The sequence below is a fragment of the Austrofundulus limnaeus genome, unplaced genomic scaffold (genome assembly GCF_001266775.1).
Source record: "Austrofundulus limnaeus strain Quisiro unplaced genomic scaffold, Austrofundulus_limnaeus-1.0 Scaffold129, whole genome shotgun sequence".
NCBI lineage: Eukaryota > Metazoa > Chordata > Actinopteri > Cyprinodontiformes > Rivulidae > Austrofundulus > Austrofundulus limnaeus.
This window is the reverse complement of record NW_013952531.1, coordinates 738,051-757,154: the sequence shown is the minus strand read 5'-3', so window position 1 is coordinate 757,154 and position 19,104 is coordinate 738,051. Positions and strand designations below refer to the sequence as shown.

The following is a 19,104-nucleotide window of genomic DNA, read 5'->3' as shown; positions in this document are numbered from 1 at the left end:
ACATGGAGGCAGTGCTTAAAAAGTCACATGGAGGCAGTGCTTAAAAAGTCACATGGAGGCAGTGCTTAAAAAGTCACATGGAGGCAGTGCTTAAAAGCCTGAATTTTGCCTGAAACTCTCAGACTGAAGAAGTCTCTTGGAGGAGAGACGAAACGTTTCATTAGAGAAGAACCCGTCCAGAAGACCTATACAATTTTTTTCTTTTTGATTTTTTTACCTGGATTACTGAGATGCATCAGGACTTCCTGTTAAAGAGAGTTTTTCCTCTCCACTGTCACCAATGTGCTGCTCAGGATGGGAGACTGTGATGAAGTGATTTCACACAATCTGCTGGCTTCCTTGGATTGTTTTTTTTTTTTTTTTTAGGTTACAGTCCCCTGGGATTACATATGTTGTGACTTAGTACTATATAAACTGAATTGAATTGAATTATTGTAATATTTAGCCAGTAGGACAGCTCACATCAGACACAAAGGACATTGCCAAAAATGCTAAAGGTCACAAAGTAGGAAGTACAGATTAGAAAGTGAGGAAAGAAAAAAAGGTCTATATCGCACCTGATATTGTCGTTGTAATATTTACTAATATTATTGCCATTGCAAGATTTTCTAATATCATGCAGCCCTAGTCTGGTGTAATAATAAACAATAGCAACTATAAAGGTTTGTTTTAAATTTAGACACGTTAGAAACAGTCTGCCTCTGGAATGCTTTTATTTTGAAAGTAATTTATGCATCTTTAAAAGTCCCTCCCCCTTTTTTTAGCAGCATCTTCTTTGTCTTAACTGTATGACAAAAAAAATTGTGCTTTTTAAGATAATTTATGGTATTTGTTCTTAAAGTCCWGAACAAACACCAGAACAGAGTCCTTGGCTCTGCAGGTTTACTTGTGGTTCCTAGAGTTACTAAAATGAGAGGCAGAGCTTTCAGTTTTTAGGGTTCTTTGTTGTGGAACCAACTTCTTGTTTTTGACCATGAGGCTGACGCTCTGTCTAGTTTTAAGACTTTCTACTTTATAAATCCTATAGTGGGTTTCCTGAGCTGGCCTTTAGTTGTGCTGCTATAGGTTTAGGCTGTTGAAAGTCATAACTGAGGTCTTCATTTCCAGAGGAAAAAGGCAAAAGTTGTTTTTTTAACAGCCCCTCTGTCCCAAAAAACAAAACAAAGCTGAAAAATTGCACCTTTTAGTAATTAGTAATTTAATCATTTTACTGGTTGTTAATGAACTCCTTCAGTCATTTTAATGACTATATGCTTTAAGTTTTAGTTAAGCATTTTGTATTAACTGTTCATTTGACACTTTTATGTAAATRTGCTTAAATAAATCACAAGTAGAAATCTGCCTGCAGTAAACAAGTTCCAAAAAGAAAATATATTCTCATTTATTTTGTAGGTTGTAAATCAAACATGTGGGTTTCCTGTTTGTTGAATGGTTTTATTTTAGATTTGATGTGAATTATTTTCAAAGTCACTCCCTGCAAATCGGATAACTTTACATTTCGAATCATAAAATGTGTTTCTAAAATAGTTTTGCTCCAAAGTACCAAGTTTCAAGTTTGAGGGAGGTTTTGTATAACAAGTCAAGTGCAACCAAGCATTTTATTTCTGACAGAGGAGGGGGTTTGGTGGGACAGCTGCTTCCCTGTGAGGCCCAGCAGGTAACATAAGAGGAAATTCAAGCAGCAGGAACTCCTGAAACAACCTTTTCTCTCCTACGAAGGAAAAAGSTTGTTTTTCTTATTATTTGATCTATTAATGCCTTTTTTCCTCTGCTCTTCTTCCCTGCTCTCCCCTCCTTTGTCCTGCAGTATGTTCCTCCAGACATGTGTATTTGTAACTTTGTGCTGGAGCAGTCCCTGTCGGTCCGAGCCCTGCAGGAGATGCTGGCTAACACCGGACAAAGCAGCGAAGGGGTGAGTCCATCTTTATGGTCGCTCTTCTCACTGGTAACCTTTTAAAGCATGCTCACACGATGCTTACTCGCCCAGAAGAACCAGCTTGTGATTTGACGTCTGTGCAAGTAACCACTTCTATCATTTTGACACTTAATGTAACAGTCTTCACAGCAATGTCCAGTGAACGTAATTTACTAAAAGCGTTCCTAAATAAGCCCTCACAGGCAGAGTGGCTGAAGATCAGGAGGTGAAAATGTACTGATGCTGCAGAAAGAAGCTCCTCGTTTCAAATGCAGGATGGGTCAGAGATACTTTGAAGCCTTCCAATGAGAACCAGGTCCAAAATTCTGCTTTTCTTAAATTATTTATAAAAGAGTGTTAAGCAACAGGAAGCAAAATCACTTTGCTTACTTTGAATGTGACATTAGGGTATCGACTGAAGATTTGACATCATTTTGAAGTGAAACTTAAAAAGTTAAACTCTTTGATTTGATGCAGGCAGTCAGACCTGTTAGCTCTGACAGACGAGTTGATCTGACTTTTTGTCAAATCAGAATGTTTTGTTTTTGCTGCTGACATTTATTTTTGGACCTTTTTGAAGTAGTGTCCTGTGGAGTTATTATCAGAGATTAATATCTTATCTGCAGTGAAAGAATTTCAGAATATTATCACTTTTTTTATCCAGGTTCTGTTGGGAGAAACCAGCAGGACTAGTCAGAGCTGGTTCGCTGGTAGCTTTTGTCAATAATAATTAAATTTAAGTAGTTCATTTTTAAATTTTTTTAAATTCTGTATGATTTTAAGGCTTCTGTGTTAAAGGTGTGGTAACAACAGCTAAACATAAAGCTTCACCAGTATGATTATGATTAGGCCTGTCGTGATGAGCAATAAAAACCTATCGTCCAGCAAAATTAGTTATCGTGACAGGCCAAAATATGTTTGGACAAATGTAACTGTAGTCACAGAACTGAATATACAGTGGTTTGCAAAAGTATTCATACCCCTTGAACTTTTCCATATTTTGTCACATTACAACCACAAACATAAATATATTTCACTGGAATTTAATGTGAAAGACCAACACAAAGTGGTATACAATTGTGAAGTGGAAGCAAAATTTTACATGAATCAAAACATTTTTTACAAATAAAAAACTGAAAAGTGCGATGTGCAAAATTATTCAGCCCCCATGAGTCAATACTTTGTGGAGCCACCTTTTGCTGCAATTACAGCTGCAAGTCTTTTAGGGTATGTCTCCACCAGCTTTGCACATCTAGTGACTGCAATTCTTGCCCATTCCTCCTTGCAAAACTGCTCAAGCTCAGTCAGATTGGATGGAGAGCGTTTGTGAACAGCAGTTTTGAGATCTTGCCACAAATTCTCAATTGGGTTTAGGTCTGGACTTTGACTGGGCCATTCTAACACATGAATATTCTTTTTTTTAAACCACTCCATTGTAGCTTTGGCTTTATGTTTAGGGTCGTTGTCCTGCTGGAAGGTGAACCTCCGCCCCAGTCTCAAATCTTTTGCTGACTCCAACAGGTTTTCTTCCAAGATTGCCCTGTATTTGGCTCCATCCATCTTCCCATCAACTTTGACCAACTTCCCGGTCCCTGCTGAAGAGAAGCACCCCCAGAGCATGATGCTGCCACCACCATATTTGACAGTGGGGATGGTGTTATCAGAGTGATGTGCAGTGTTCTTTCTCCGCCACACATAGCGTTTTGCATTGTGGCCAAAAAGTTCAATTTTGGTCTCGTCTGACCAAAGCACCTTCTTCCACATGTTTGCTGTGTCCTCAACATGGCTTCTGGCAAACTGCAAACGGGACTTCTTATGGTTTTCTTTTAACAATGGCTTTCTCCTTGCCACTCTTCCATAAAGACCACATTTGTGTAGTGCACGACTAATTGTTGTCCTGTGGACAGTTTCCCCCACCTGAGCTGTGGCTCTCTGCATTTCATCCAGAGTCACCATGGGCCTCTTGGCTGCCTCTCTGATCAGTGATCTCCTTGTTCGGCCTGTAAGTTTAGGTGGACGGCCTTGTCTTGGCAGGTTTACTGTGGTGCCATACTCTTTCCATTTCCGGATGATGGATTGAACAGTGCTCCGTGAGATGTTCAAAGCTTGGGAAATCTTTTTATAACCTAAGCCTGCTTTAAACTTCTCCAAAACCATATTCCTAACCTGTCTGGTGTGTTCTTTGGACTTCATGATGCTGTTTGCTCCCCAATATTCTCTTAACCAACATCTGAGGCCGTCACGGAGCAGCTGTATTTGTACTAAGATTAGATTACACACAGGTGGACCCTTTTGAGTCATTAGCAGTCATCAGGCAACTTCTGAATGCAATTGGTTGCACTCAGGGAAAAGGGGGCTGAATACTTTTGCACGTCGCACTTTTCAGTTTTTTATTTGTAAAAAATGTTTTGATTCATGTAAAATTTTGCTTCCACTTCACAATTGTATACCACTTTGTGTTGGTCTTTCACATTAAATTCCAGTGAAATATATTTATGTTTGTGGTTGTAATGTGACAAAATATGGAAAAGTTCAAGGGGTATGAATACTTTTGCAAACCACTGTAGTTGTAGGTAGGGCTGCACGATAACAGGAAAACCGGCGATGTGCGATAACGGTGCTTAATGTTGCGATGAAAAAATAATTAAATATGCAGTGTTGATGTCTTTCTGCTCTGGGTTTAGAGCAGAAAAACAACTAATACATCATTTCAATTCCAACATGACAGAGTGGTTATGATTTGATGTGGTGTCTCCGGTCCATTTTGTTCATCAGACTGATGCTGACGTTTACATTTACGTTTACATTTAAATATATATTTAAATCCAGTTACTTTACTGTCTTGTAGTCAGGTGGCTCTGCAGGACACGCAGCCTTTCACTGAATGCTTCAGAGAAACTACACGTTTTATTCATTGCAACACGTTCCTGCTCCGGCTCTGATTGTAAAACACCTTCAGGTGCAACGAAAGGAGGGAAATGATCTGTGAGTGCTCTGCTGCACTCTCTGCATCGTCCCTCTTCACCCTCCGCCCTTTTTGATTTTACTCCAAACATTTTTGAGTCTCTTTTTTTTCTCTCTCCTGGCTCAGCTCGAGCTTACTCAGCATGTTTATCAGAGCAGGATCCTGCTGATTCTCTGTTGTGCCGTAGGAGTGTCATTTCTAATATCAAAGTACTGTTATTACAGGATGTGTGCAATCAATAAACCCTCTGTAACGTTCACTAAAGCTATTTGAATCTTTCACATTTAATTTTTTTTAATTACTTTAAGTCTCAGCTGTTGAGAGAAATGAAGAGATYGGAAGGATGCACCAAAACAAAGAGAAAACAATGCTTCTTGTCTAATAGATCATATCATTTGGAATAAGTTGCTTGATATTGCCATTGTTTTTAATATGAGGAAAAAACTCCTTGTTCCTCCATACATGCGGTCTGAGCCTTTGTTAAAGCAATGCACCAAATTATTATGAGACGCTTGAGACGGACCGCCTGTATTGTAGGAATAAAGCAGCTGAAGTAGCATGAGCGGTTGTGCAGTATAAATGTGGCAGATACAGGAACTCGAGCACTACCAGATATTCTGAAGCTGGTTTTAAGACAAATTGGGCACAAAATCCCTCCATGCAAAGCAGTTATGAGTTGCTGTGGTCACAGTTGTCCTCTGATGGAGGATTGCTCTCACAGCCTCATCTCTTGGGTACCGCCCAGGGTCCCCTGCAGGAGAGAGAGTCAGGCCTGCATTGTTATTAGCCCGGGCAGCAGATTTGTTTTGTGCTCAACATCTTTGGCTGGCCTCGTTTGGCGAGGCGACATGATGTTGGCGAGAATACAAACTGTCTGGTACCAGAGGCTGATAAATCACCCCTTTAGTTTCCACGGTCAGGGCCCATTTCTCCACATTGTTGCTCCCAGACCTGCACAACCTCACATCCCGATAACTCCTTCTTTTCATTTGTATTTGTTTGTTAATAGAGTGCTGACCATGAAAAATGGGTAGGTCCATCAGTTTGCTCCTCCATCATGTTGTCACTGTGCATGACAGACTAACTGAGGGGGGGCTGAACCTCAGGCACTTTCACTCAATCTAATGCCTTTTTCTTGATTGTCGCAGCTGCATTTATCACAAACAAAGCATCTATTTTAGAAGTTTTACATTGTAATTAAACCTTAACTTTATGGGTGTAAAATTCTCAAACAAATGAAGCCTTCAGCTGATATTAGAGCAACATATTTTCCTTCTTCTTCATCATCTGGAAACTGTCAGATCTTTGAAATATGACAATCATGAAATGGCTCTGCACTGGTGGTCGTCACCTTTTCTCCATGAGTGAAAGTCTTCGCCTGGCCCCTTTTTGTGTGCAAACGTCCAAGTGCTCAAAACTCATAAGGTCTGCTTCTTGCTTGCTTATAACATTCAAAAGACCCTCTTTAAGCTGCATTAATGAAAGCACATTCCAACCAACGAGTCGTGCATTGTGCTGCTCTGTTTTCTCTGAGTTTGGTCTCTGAAAAGAAACGGTGTCGACAAGAGGAAATGTTCTGAAATCAGCTTTGATTTCAGATGTGTAACGGTTCAAAGGACTGTCTTTTTAATTTTAAGGTAACATCAATGATGAGTTTTCATTTTGTAGACAGTTGTCAAACACTAACATCCCATTTTGAGCGCTGTTATAAAGACATGAAGTGTAATCCTGGAGAATCAATAAATCAGATGGTAAGGAACTTAATAAATCAGTCCAGCTTCAGTAGTTTCTCTACAGCATTGAAAAATTGATTAGTTTGCCATTTACCATCCGCTGACCGCTCATATAAGATGAGCTATCAACGTAACATTTCAGCAAAGTACTTAGTCATCATTTGGTGTAAAAACTCTGACTCTGCCAAAAAGAAGCCGACAGTTTTTATTTCTGTGAAGGAAAGTAGGTAAAAACTAAACTGATGTGTCAAGGATTAATTTGTCTGAGTGATTCATAAAGAATCTTGTGTCTGGTGTCCTCTGCTGGTCATGAAAGTGTCAAATGAAAGAAGTAATGATGTTATTTTATCTTGGATATATCTGGTTGTAGGTAAAAAGAGTGGATAGTTCTGAAAATTAAATTTTGTAAACTCCAAAGCCGTTTGGGTTGAAATCAGTTCTCTTGTACCTGAGAGAGGTAGGACCAGGACCAGGACCAGGAGCTTGGCGGATTTATGCGACGTTGAGGAAGATGCTGAAGAGCAAACCAGGATGGGTTAGACAGGTTTAAAACATGACATCACCTACAAGAACTGCAAGGTCTGTTTGAGGTTGTTTTTATTGACCTCCAGAACAAATAACACGAATCTCCACTGAAAATACACATCTGAGTGCATTTAAATCCATCATATCATGAAATACTAAATGATTGTATTTGTAAACCCAAAGTTTAAACAGTATGGAACATCAACTTTTAGAAGGTTTTCCATTAATATGTTGAACTTTGACTCAYGTTCGTTGTTTTCCAGGTGAGTATGAACCAAGAGATACTGTTGTGTTTATCTAACTCACACTTTGCTTTTTTATTTTGCTGCTAGAGAGTAATTAAAAAGGTAGGTACTCGTTTTTGTACTTGGCRTAAAGATGGCGACAAACAAAAATCCCATTTTCCTTGTTATTTACACATTTCCTCGGGTGTTTTGCTAACACACAGTTTGCTGCAGTTATTCTTGTCTGTCACAAGAATGAGAAAGTTGTCCACGTGTGATTTTAACGTTTACTCTCATCACCTTGTTTCCTGCTTGCACCGTGAGCTGAAAATACAACCCCCTGTGGAGATATTTGATGGTGTAAATTCTCAGTCATCCGGGACATGGCTGCCCTAAGACTTTGAACAGAAGTTAACTGGACCAAGATGTTTCACCTGCCATCTGAAAAGCTTCTTCTTTAGTGAACTCAACTCTGAATCCATGACACGAGCTGAAGAAGTGTTTTAGATGACCGATAAAACATCTTCAAAGAAAGAAGTCTGGTTCTCTTTAATTCAACTCTTAGGATTTCTTGAGTTCTTCTGGCTTTATCCGAGCGAGAATAAAACGCAGAAGGAACTCAGATTTGAGACCAATCTCATTTTCTTTTATTACTCCTAAATTTCTAGTGACCTGCTAAGTCATGAGAATTAGAGCCTGAAATATTCGCCCTGGAGCTGAGATACACCTGTAAGAAAACACTCTAAATTAGATGTTGAAAACCAAATAAGTTCTCAGTTAAATGTTAATTTTCGGTTCAAAAAGCCACTTTCCCACTCAGAGCCTGTTTCTCTGAGTCTAAAAACAAAATGTTCCTCAGTCTGTGTCCTTACGCTGTTCTTAATATTAATATAAAACCTGGTCACACCCCTAGTTGTTGTCCCTCTTACATCAGCCTGAAATGTTAAGTATTACTGTTACGCTGCTGAAGGGAGGCACACATTAGAGACAAGTTGATTCTCTTCCTGATTTAAAGTAAACGACTAAAACTGATCACAAAGTGAAGCTATAAAATTCAGTTAATCCTTCACACCTTCTAAAGAAAAAATAAATATTTCTTAAAGGGATTCCTGATTAGTTGTAACATTAGACTTTATTTGATAAACATTTATTTTAACTGTAAAATAAAAACTGTAAAAATACTGTAGGCTGTTTAGTTTTGTAAATTTTTAAAAATATGTTTTAACACAGAGCCATTTTATTCCCACACAAAGCATTCTGGGTAAATGATGACGTGGATAGGTCCTCGGTGCGAGGCTGCTAGCGAGCTATATCCACCCTGAAGGTTAATCTTGGACAATATCTGATGATCGACTCTTTTAAATGAAACCAGAGAGCGTTGACAGAGAGGAGAAGGTAGAAATGACTCAGCCTGGAACTGAAAATATGGATGGAGGACAACAGAGCAGCTTCATGGAAGAACAACCTCAGATTAGCCTGTTAGCTTTAGCGTTAGCCTCGATGCTATCACCATATATATGTATTAGCTCAGCGCTACACATTCTCCTCTCATCACTGAGGTCCTCCATCCACATGACAGAGAGGAACACAAAAATGACTCAGCCTGTAACTGAAAATATGGATGGAGGACCTCAGCTTAGCTTGTCGAGCTAGCACCGAGCTAATACAAATAAGGCAACATCGTGTCGGCGCTAGTGTGAAGGCTAACAGGCTAAGCTGAGGTTGTTCTTCCATGAAGCAGCTCTGTTGTCCTCCATCCATATTTTCAGTTCCAGGCTGAGTCATTTCTACCTTCTCCTCTCTGTCAACGCTCTCTGGTTTCATTTAAAAGAGTCGATCATCAGATATTGTCCAAGATTAACCTTCAGGGTGGATATAGCTCGCTAGCAGCCTCGCACCGAGGACCTATCCACGTCATCATTTACCCAGAATGCTTTGTGTGGAAATAAAATGGCTCCATCCGTGTAATATATTTTTAAACTTTTAGTTTAAAAATGATAAAAACTGAACATCCTATWGTATTTTTACAGTCTTTATTTTACAGTTAAAATATATGTTTATCAAATAAAGTCTAATGTTACAACTAATCGTGGATCCTTTTAAATGAATTAATGTTTTTAATATTTTAACAGGTAGCTCAGACATCTTACAGGTGAGTCAGCARAGATTGAAGCCTCATCGTTTGATGGGTCAGATAGCTGAATATTAAATTATTTTGCCTCTTCAACCCTTAGCATGAATGAGTGGAACGATAGCATAAGGCTAATTAGAAGTAAAAGATAATGGGATTTGGTCTTAATATCTTTCTCACGGATGGAGTTAAAGGTTTTTCGAGGTGGAAAACGTGAAGCGATGAAATTAATTTGTTGCCTCCTATTTGTATTCAGGCGGGTCAGGGGGGTGGACACCGGACCCTGCTCTACGGTCACGCCATCCTGTTACGCCACTCCTTTAGTGGCATGGTGAGTAGTAACGATACACGCAGAAACTACGTGATGGCAGTCTGATTCTGATTAAAGTGCTGTTTTYGTTTGTCTTCGATTCTTCATTCATATTTGCTCCAAAAGATAGTTCAGATGTTTGAAGTGGGGCACTGTGGAGAGGGAAGAGTTAATCACAATCAGAAATAATTCATTGATCCCAGAGGGAAATTACAGTTATTACAGTTATTACAGCTGCCGTCCTTCAACTAAAAATAATTTTATTATTTTTAATATTTCTTATAAAATATGTACTGTACTCTTTTTATTTAGGCAGTTAGTCTCATTGAGACGTGTAGTCTCATTTACAAGAAAGACCTGAGACACATACATATCAGTTACACAAATATCATGAACGTCAAGTTACAATTTGGGGAAAGCAGAGTTAAACACACAACCTAAAAACGAGCACAATTCAAATTATGTTTTTTTCCATTTCCTTTAAAATGTGTTTAAAATGACCCAGTGTGATCAAACTGGACAGTATGGTTAATATAAAGATTATGGATACTATAAACRTCCCCAATAAGATGATACGTTGCACATGTTTGAGTATTATCAYTGATTAAAGTGAGAATTTTTTTTCTACTTATTTAAACAACTGGAGAAACAGAGTTTAATTCCAAGTGGAACTAAAATCAAAGTGGACGATGCATTCCTAACCCTCTGAAATCACTTCAAAGCCTTTCAACATTTTTTAAAAATATACCCAGATTAAATTAAATGCTGTTCATGAACCCAGTGGAGTAAATTCAAAGGCTTGGTCCCAATTGAAAGATCGCCATCTGAATTTTTTACTTCTGCAGTCATAATTATTGTAATTCTAACTACTATTTATTGAACTTAAAATACACTAAAATACAAATATTTTTTCTTAAAATATTTTAATAACTTTTATATGCTGCTTTACAATTAAGAAAGCAGTTATTCAGCCAAAATTTCTGAGCCTGTAGTATGAATTCACAACTATAACCAATTAAATTTGGTAAAAATAGCATTAAAATTACACAAAAACTTGACTAAGTGCTCAAATGAAACATAAAAACCACATGAATCGTATTCTACCATCCATATTTCTATTTTTTTATTTATTTCATTTAATTAAAACAGAACAAAATTTAACATAACACAAACACGATAYGTTTAAAATGAAAAAGAGCAGAAAGAAGAAAAAAATCTTATAACGTATGCCCCATTTAACAAGAAAATATATATATTACATACACTCCTACATACTGTATACCGGTGACACGCACATAAATAAAGAATTCATACCCTAACAATCAGCAAAAAGAAGAGAAAAATAAATAAGATTAGAAAATTATCCAAACAGCAGCTTATACAATATGAATGCTTAATATATGTTTTCATATTTTGTCAGCAAGTCAGATTTTACCAATCTTTCAAAAAAATTATCAATAATCAGCATCATAAATCAATCTCAGAGGCTGTAGTGGGTCATGTGAAGGACAGGCAGGAGTTTAATTAAAACAGGTCATTTTGAAGAACTAATGCTTTTATCAGGACTATTTCGTTTTACCCCAATATAGAGCTGGACAATATTGACGAATTTATCACAGTTTATTGTAGCGTTTAGTCATACAGGTAAATGGGGTGTTTTTTTTAAGTTAAGTTTCTTTTTTGACAAGCCTACCAAAATAAAATAACCTAAGACAAAACGACTCAGAGCTTCTCAGTGTCTTTTCTGGCATCGTGTTTTATTTTGAAAGGATCAGAAAGTGGAAACAGTGGTCTCAAGTGAGCTCAACTTCAACATTATAAAAATGTGATTTTGCTCAAAATGTCCTTCTGGATCATTTAGTAGTGCCAGTTCATGAAGCCCTATTCTGGTTAGTTTCCTGCCAGAAATTGTATGATTTACCTGCCAAAATTGGGAGGTCTAAATGTTTAAACATTGGTTTAAAATGGACCACTTGTAAGTRTTTGAGCTTAGAGCTGTTTTAGGATGACAATAATCCACATTGACCCTAGTCAAACTTGCTAATAACTTATTAATCAGGTCAGAATTATTATTTTTAATTTTCGCAAACTGAACCTATTAAAAAAGCTTTTCACAACAAATAGGATATCACTTATGACCAGACAATGAATAAAGTCGTCAGTGTACAGTATAGTTGTAGTTGATTTTCCTCAGTGACTAATTAATTAATACAGTGAAACTTTACCTCCGTCTTTCTTTGACCCAACACTAATTCACCTTTTCCTCACCAGTACTTGACCTGTTTGAAGACATCCAGGTCTCTGACAGATAAGCTGTCATTTGATGTGGGGCTGGAGGAAGACTCAATAGGTACAGTATGAAGAAGAATTCACTCGTTTATTACAGTTTGTTGAGCATTAATCAGCTTGACTTAACCTTGAGAATAAACCAGTGCTGATGGTAGACATTTAAACTGCACATAGATTGGACTGTGTACAGTATTTCTTCGTGTTAAAGTATTTTTTTCTTCAGTATTTCCAGATGAGGGGTGATCGTTTCAAGAAACAAATAAATGAAAAGAACCCAATAATTGTTAAATTGTCATTTGTTTACCTACCTTTTTTATCCCCTGCTCAACCTTTCCATTCATTGATGTTTAAAGGAGAGTCCTGCTGGTGGACGATTCACCCTGCGTCCAAGCAGAGATCAGAGGGAGAGAAAGTTCGCATCGGAGACGATCTGATTCTCGTCAGCGTGTCAACTGAGAGATACCTGGCAAGTCCCCTTTTTATATCTTTTAACCTCACAATAAGGTAGGCAGGGTAGGCATTCACCTAGGGCCCCGAGCTAAAGGGGGACGACGAGGGATGGTAGTGGTCAAATAAACAACACAAAACACTGATGGTGATCATATTTTTATAAGTTACTATTATAAATCTAAAGCTGCCACAAATATAATATCAAACTATTTAATGTGACCTAACCATTGAAAACATGGATGAAATAAGAAATAGAAAACATGTAGAGTTTTCTTTTTTCAATACATTTGTGCTTAGAGAAAAGCTTGATAATCACAACAACATATGTTTATAATGACATTTCTTTAAAAAATAGTGCTATAAATGACATAACATTCATAATAATTGATAACTGCTGTTCATATAATTCTGGTTAACATAGTTGAAAGTGGGATGTAGTAGGGCCACAGCTCTTGCCTTGGGCCCCCCTGGTGTCAGGAAACTGCTCTGTCTTTAAGCAAAATATAAATTACCATTGTCAAGCAACAGTATAGAGGTTCAGAATTAGCTAATGATAATTAGCTACCAATTTTGAGAATGCCTGGAAATCAGCCTTGGTAAAACGGGCTCTTCTCTTAGAACCAGTCGGGATGAAGACTTCAGTCCTCTTCTTCATGCTCTTTACTCTGAAGTCATGGCTGATACGGTACTAAGTATTCATAACTATCTCTAACAACCATGTTAAAAAATGCTGAAAATAAGATACGCTGTCTTTCCTACGCCTGAAAGTTCTTATGTAAAAATCATTTTCTGCCTTTATGTATGTTTTTTTTTAAGATTATTTAATCCAAACATGCTTTAAGCCTTTAAAGGGGTTTTCAGAGACTGCAGCTTTCTCACTCGAACCAACCTCAGAGTGACGAGGGCATTTGATCTGAAAACAGGAAAACTTCCCACCTCTACCTGTAAGAGAACTCTGATTACCATTGAAGGGCCTCTGCATGTTAAAAATATTTTTTCATGGACTCATCCATCTGGCTAAATGAGCTCAAACTTAATGGCTCCTTCCATATGCATAGCTGCACGCTCGACCTCAATTAACTCGCCTGGTAAAGAAGATGGCGCTTATAAGAGAGGAAGGATTGACGTGCCAGGCATATGAAAGTTTATAGCAATGTTTTTTTAGAGGCTGCTCGAGCCCTCCTGGGAGAGAAATATGCAATTATATCAAAACAGGACAAGCGCCAAATTTAGCCTCTAAAAACAAAGCTTATTCAAAAAGTTTGAAACTCGCCCTTTTAAGAGTGGTGCTCAGAGAAAATCAGGTCAAAGCAGTCACTGTTCTGTTACTGGGAACAACTGAAGGTACTATTTTTGTACATCTCAGACCTTTTCTGCTTTGTGTCTCGATGAAATCCACCTAAATATCACTGGCTTCCCCCCACTTTGCTCTCAGCTCTGCTGTTCTCAATGTAGAGCAGAGAAAATGGTGATTAATCATAGGAGGGAGAGGCAGTCATATCCAGACACTGCAGTGCAACACTTCATTAATCTAAATTATCTCCACACAAAGACATGAAGTGAACGTTGCACACAAAACCATCATCTAGTGTTTGTTAAAACGATAACTTAAAGTGAAAGTCCGGCCATTTTTAAAGTGCTGATCTGTCAATTAAGTAATTAGCTTTGACTTCAGTTATAAAGCACAGATTATAGACAAACTGGCAGGTTAGGCTAATGCTTAGCCAAACGAGGACTCTTTTTGATTGATTTAAAGGTTTCTAAAACAGCTGTTAAATGTAACCTGTGTGAAAGAATTAGCTAACGATAAACTTTAAACTTGTTTTATATGAAGCTAAAGAAGTTTTTTTATTATTATTATTTGAAGCTGAAAAATTATTCTGAAAATGAAAGAAAAAAGTTCTAAACTGCTGGTTAGATTAGAGTTATTTTTTAATTAATTAATTAATTAATTTATTATTATTATTATTTTCAGTTTTATATTTTGTTTCCCCAGTTTCAAACTTTTAGCCCTGTTTTGGTTTGGGGGCGGGGCATCAGATGTGGGTGTGGAATCATGACTGACAGTTCAGCACAGCGCTGGACAAAGTGTTCTCAGATGTTGCATTCAGGAACCGTGGGAACTGGAAATCTCTTTTAAACATCATCGATATTCAAAGTTTAAGTCAGTATTTTTTTTCAGCTGTGTGTCGTGTTTTATCCAGCTTATATCAGTGAAYTTTAGTTTTTCAGTTTTAAAATAATTTTAGTTGCCATCGTCTCATTTATGTGCTGTTAAGTCATTATATGAGAYGGTGCTGAGGCTGCAGAAGTATCACTCTTCCTGGTCAGATCGTCTCATCGGTCCAAATGTTTACTTAACTCCCAGCAGACTGTCACATTCAGCAGCCTCAGCACCATCAGCATTTACACTCTGTGTGCTCAGCACGCACACGTTTGCACATACGCAGTTAGCTAATGTAGCTTTCTTTCACACCAGCATAACATAGACCCTTGTTTGGCTAGCCGTTAGCCTAGCCTGGTCAAAAACATCTACATTTTTTTCCTCACTCCAGTGCTCTAAATGTTGTCAAGACCGATAAAGTACTAATTATTAATAGTTATTGACAAAACCTCGTTAAAGAGTAAAAGGACTACTCTGTTTAACTCCAGACTGACTGGTTGGTTTAGGAAATTTGGGCTTTGTTTTGAGTTGTTTCCAAGTTTCTTTGTTTCTTTTGTCTCTAAAAAATAATTATTTCTAACTCACACTTAGCAGTTATTAGCCTACATTGTTTAGCAGTTATTAGCCTACATTGTTTAGCAGTTATTAGCCTACATTGTTTAGCATTTATTAGCCTACATTGTTTAGCAGTTATTAGCCTACATTGTTTAGCGGTTATTAGCCTACATTGTTTAGCGGTTATTAGCCTACATTGTTTACAGCGTTGTTTTTGTTATTGGAAAACTAGTTAGCCATCTGAATCTGCAGTAGGTGTCTGGCGTTCTGCCTGAAGTCTAGCCTACTTTTCTCTTGCAGCATCTCTCCATTTCTAGCAGCAACATTCAGGTGGACGCCTCCTTCATGCAGACTCTGTGGAATGTGCAGCCTACCTGTTCTTCAAGCAACATGGCTGTAGGTGAGCTCTGTAGGCCTGCAAACAACAGCACCAAACACTCAGTTTCATTTATTTTCTGAAAAAACTGGAAAACTCTGAATGTTTTTCTAAAACAATGAGCATTTTCAGATTTAAATAAATATTTGATTAGAAATAATACATCTTTGACAGCTTTTAACAACGTAAAGCAATGAAAAGTTTCAATGAAACCTTTGTTTGTTTTTAGGGTATTTGATTGGTGGGCATGTGATGCGTCTGTGTCACGGTCACGATGAGAGCCTGACCATTCCTGGAGCCGACAGAAGTGAGGAAGAGCAAAGGTCAGAAATTAAATGATGCGTCTCGGACCTTAAACTAATTCTTGTCAAGTTGTTTGGTGATTTAAAGTACTCAGCATTTGTTAACACTTTCAACAAGTAGTTTTAAGATTTTAATTAGTGCACCTGGACAAGGTGCTCTGTATTTCAAACTTGTCAAAACTCTTTAGGGACCATTTTGCTTTTACAGTTGTCATTTCAATAAGTTTAGAGGGCCAGTATCAGGAAGGAAATAAATAAAAATAGGTTATTTTCCTATAAAGTTGTATACAAAGTAATTTAATTGTGTCTTTTGTACACAGAATAGTGAACTATGAAGCAGGTAAAGGAGCTTCAAAAGCCCGCTCTCTGTGGAGACTGGAGCCTCTCCGGGTCAGGTAAGATCAAAAGAAATATTGGATTAAAGCACAGCGTTRAACATCAGTTTAAATCAGACAAAGATGATTGTGATTGATCACCTAACATGCTGCCTCTGTGTCTATCTTAGTTTCTGTTTTTGTCACACTTTAATATTAGCATTCATGCTAACAGTATTTTACTTCTTTTCCTCCTGGTTTTTGTCAAGATCCTCGTCTTCCTCCACAGCTTGATCATTCACCAACTTCTCCAAAAAACGCTGCTATTATTGTCCCTGAAGCTTTACAACAGAATAAACGTTTGTTGTTGTTTAATTAATTTTCTTACACTTCCACCAGTAAACACCATCCCGTCACAATAAAAGCCATAACACACAACTGTTTAGTGCGATAATGTTTTTAGCCGTTGATTTAATTTGCCAGCTGTTGCTCGCTTGAACATTGCAGTGACTGTGTTCAAATGATATATGGTGCAGCTCTGGAGTGAATGGTTGTGTTTGTCCCTGTGATGGACCTAACCTGTCCACGGTGACCCCGCCTCTCACACAGTGACTGCTGGGTTAGGCAGCAGCTCCCCCCTGACCGGGGTAAAGAAAATAGAAGAATGGACGAGTTTAAAATCAGATGGATGAAATCTGAAAACAACGACAAAGCGTTCAAGTCAAATACAAGCAGAAGTGTGCAGCACAGATCATGTTTGTGACGTTAGCTGTCTGTGTTTAGCTGGAGTGGGAGCCACATTCGATGGGGTCAGCCCTTCCGTCTGCGCCACCTCTCCACCGGTCGTTACCTGGCGTTGACTGAGGACAGTGGTCTGGTCCTGCAGGACAGAGAGAAGTCCGACACCAAGGCTACTTCTTTCTGCTTTAAGCCATCTAAGGTCAGCTCTCATTTATTACTTTTTTGCTTGTTTCTGACATTTTATACYGTCTCATAATGGTGCTGTCAATAAATGTCTTTTGCTAATTTGYCTCATTAAACCGGAATAAGAATCTTCCACTGGTTCCTTTATCAAATCCTCCCAGGTGCTCATGTTAGCTGTTAATGAGCTGAAGTCTCACCACCATGATTTGACCTTTTCGCTGTGGCTGAGCAGACAATGACATAAATGTTGGAGCAAACAATATAACCAACATAATCCCATCTCCCGTACTTAATCCACTTTCAGCAAAGATTTGAAATTTATCTCTCTCCCAGAAATAATAGGAAGTGTTGTGATACATTTAGTGTTCTTTTATTAGGTTTATTTGAATCCATTTTAAATTTGTTTTATTTTTTATAGCTCCTGTTCATGACAAAAGTCACCTCGGACCACTATAGAGCTTTATAAACCAAGTTCACAAAATTAATYCAATTCAGATTATAATTCATTCAAATTATAGCACAATACATTCAGCATATTATAAAGACCAGTTAGTAAATTATTATAATGTCCTTTCTAATTATGAAATGAAATTATGCTCAGCTTAGTTGAGTTTATTCAAATTATTTTATTCATAAAAACAAAATCTGTATACAGTAAAACAAAAATAAAAAGTAAATCATGTTGTGAATGAAAAGGGTTCAGAGTGAAGAAAAGAAATTAATTTCAAAAAACAACTTCTACACACAAACAAACACAAGCCTCAACGATCTCCAAATATACAAACAATAAAACAAACATCAGATATCATCATATCTTATTTTCACTTAATCATCTTTTTAAATATGTAAACTGTTTTAGAGGTTTTTATAGTGATAGCAGTTATTATCCTATATGCTTGTAAAGTGACAGTAGTTGTTTGTTTGTTTGTGTGTTTGTTTTAATACCTGTTAATTGTTTGTGTTAATACCTTGTTATTCAGTGTTAAATCCCCCATAAAAGAGAACAAAACGTCCTTTTATAGAGACCTGTTTTCTCTGCAGATATCTTTTTATCTGAAGTCTCCTGACTTATTAAACTCGTGACAAAGGTTGCCCTGAACCGCTTCAACAGCAGCCTTGAGGATGTGAACAGAATATGCTGTGTCCAAAACGACAGGCCGGGTCCTCCGGAGGACCCAGACTACTTGGTTGAGGTGGGCTGGGTCCTTGGTAGACCGGGAAGACCAGGAAAAAAAAGAGGCTGTGAATTTGGACGGTCTAGCCTCCCCTCCACCCCGGCGTACGTCAGGTCACCTAGCAACCACGACGATGYTAAACAAGCAAACTTAAATCAAAATTAGAAAAATATCAATATACAGTATTAGCATTATTAATATCACAAAACTATAAAATTAACTTAAAGGCAACATTTGAAGAACTAATTGACCTGCTGTAGGTGCATGTTTACTTCGCGTTTTTAATTGATAAAAATAATATTTAAAAATGCGTCTGTACAAATTATAAAAGTATTATAATTACAACCGCTAAAATTTTTTATTTAAAACGTATTCTTTTCTCTCGCTTCGTCCGCCATTACTAGCTTGAAAAAAATCTCTGGTTGGGCCGCAAAGCATTATGGGATATGCTGGGCCGGGAAGGATCCATCTGAYCAGTCCTTCAAATCGGGGAAAAGGAAGGACGTATTTGTCGATCGCATCGGAGGAGTCTTCGGTTTGGGACGTCCTTCGTCGCGGCGCTGTGACGTATGCGGCCGACAAATTCGGCCTTCAGAGGACCCGTCCTGTTGTTTTGGACACAGCCAAATAGACCCTCTATGTTCTCTGTTAATACCCAGTCTCTTCATCACCTAACTGCATTAGGCTGTGCCCGTCAGTTTCTACATGCAGGAAGGTCAGCTCCCTGCCATGTTGAACATTGTCATTAATAT

General features: G+C 37.8%; 1 protein-coding gene across 1 annotated transcript in view; it reads left to right on the top strand.

Moving 5' to 3' along the window:
• The window catches only part of ryr3 (ryanodine receptor 3), a gene marked incomplete at its 3' end in the record, with an annotated part of 107,898 nt that overhangs the window by 21,578 nt on the left and 67,216 nt on the right, over positions 1-19,104 (top strand). The window contains 9 exon segments of the mRNA XM_014015437.1: positions 1,808-1,912; positions 5,890-5,910; positions 9,750-9,824; positions 12,075-12,153; positions 12,446-12,558; positions 15,562-15,661; positions 15,867-15,960; positions 16,260-16,334; positions 17,037-17,193. Of these exon segments, the coding sequence (XP_013870891.1) occupies positions 1,808-1,912; positions 5,890-5,910; positions 9,750-9,824; positions 12,075-12,153; positions 12,446-12,558; positions 15,562-15,661; positions 15,867-15,960; positions 16,260-16,334; positions 17,037-17,193 (819 nt within the window).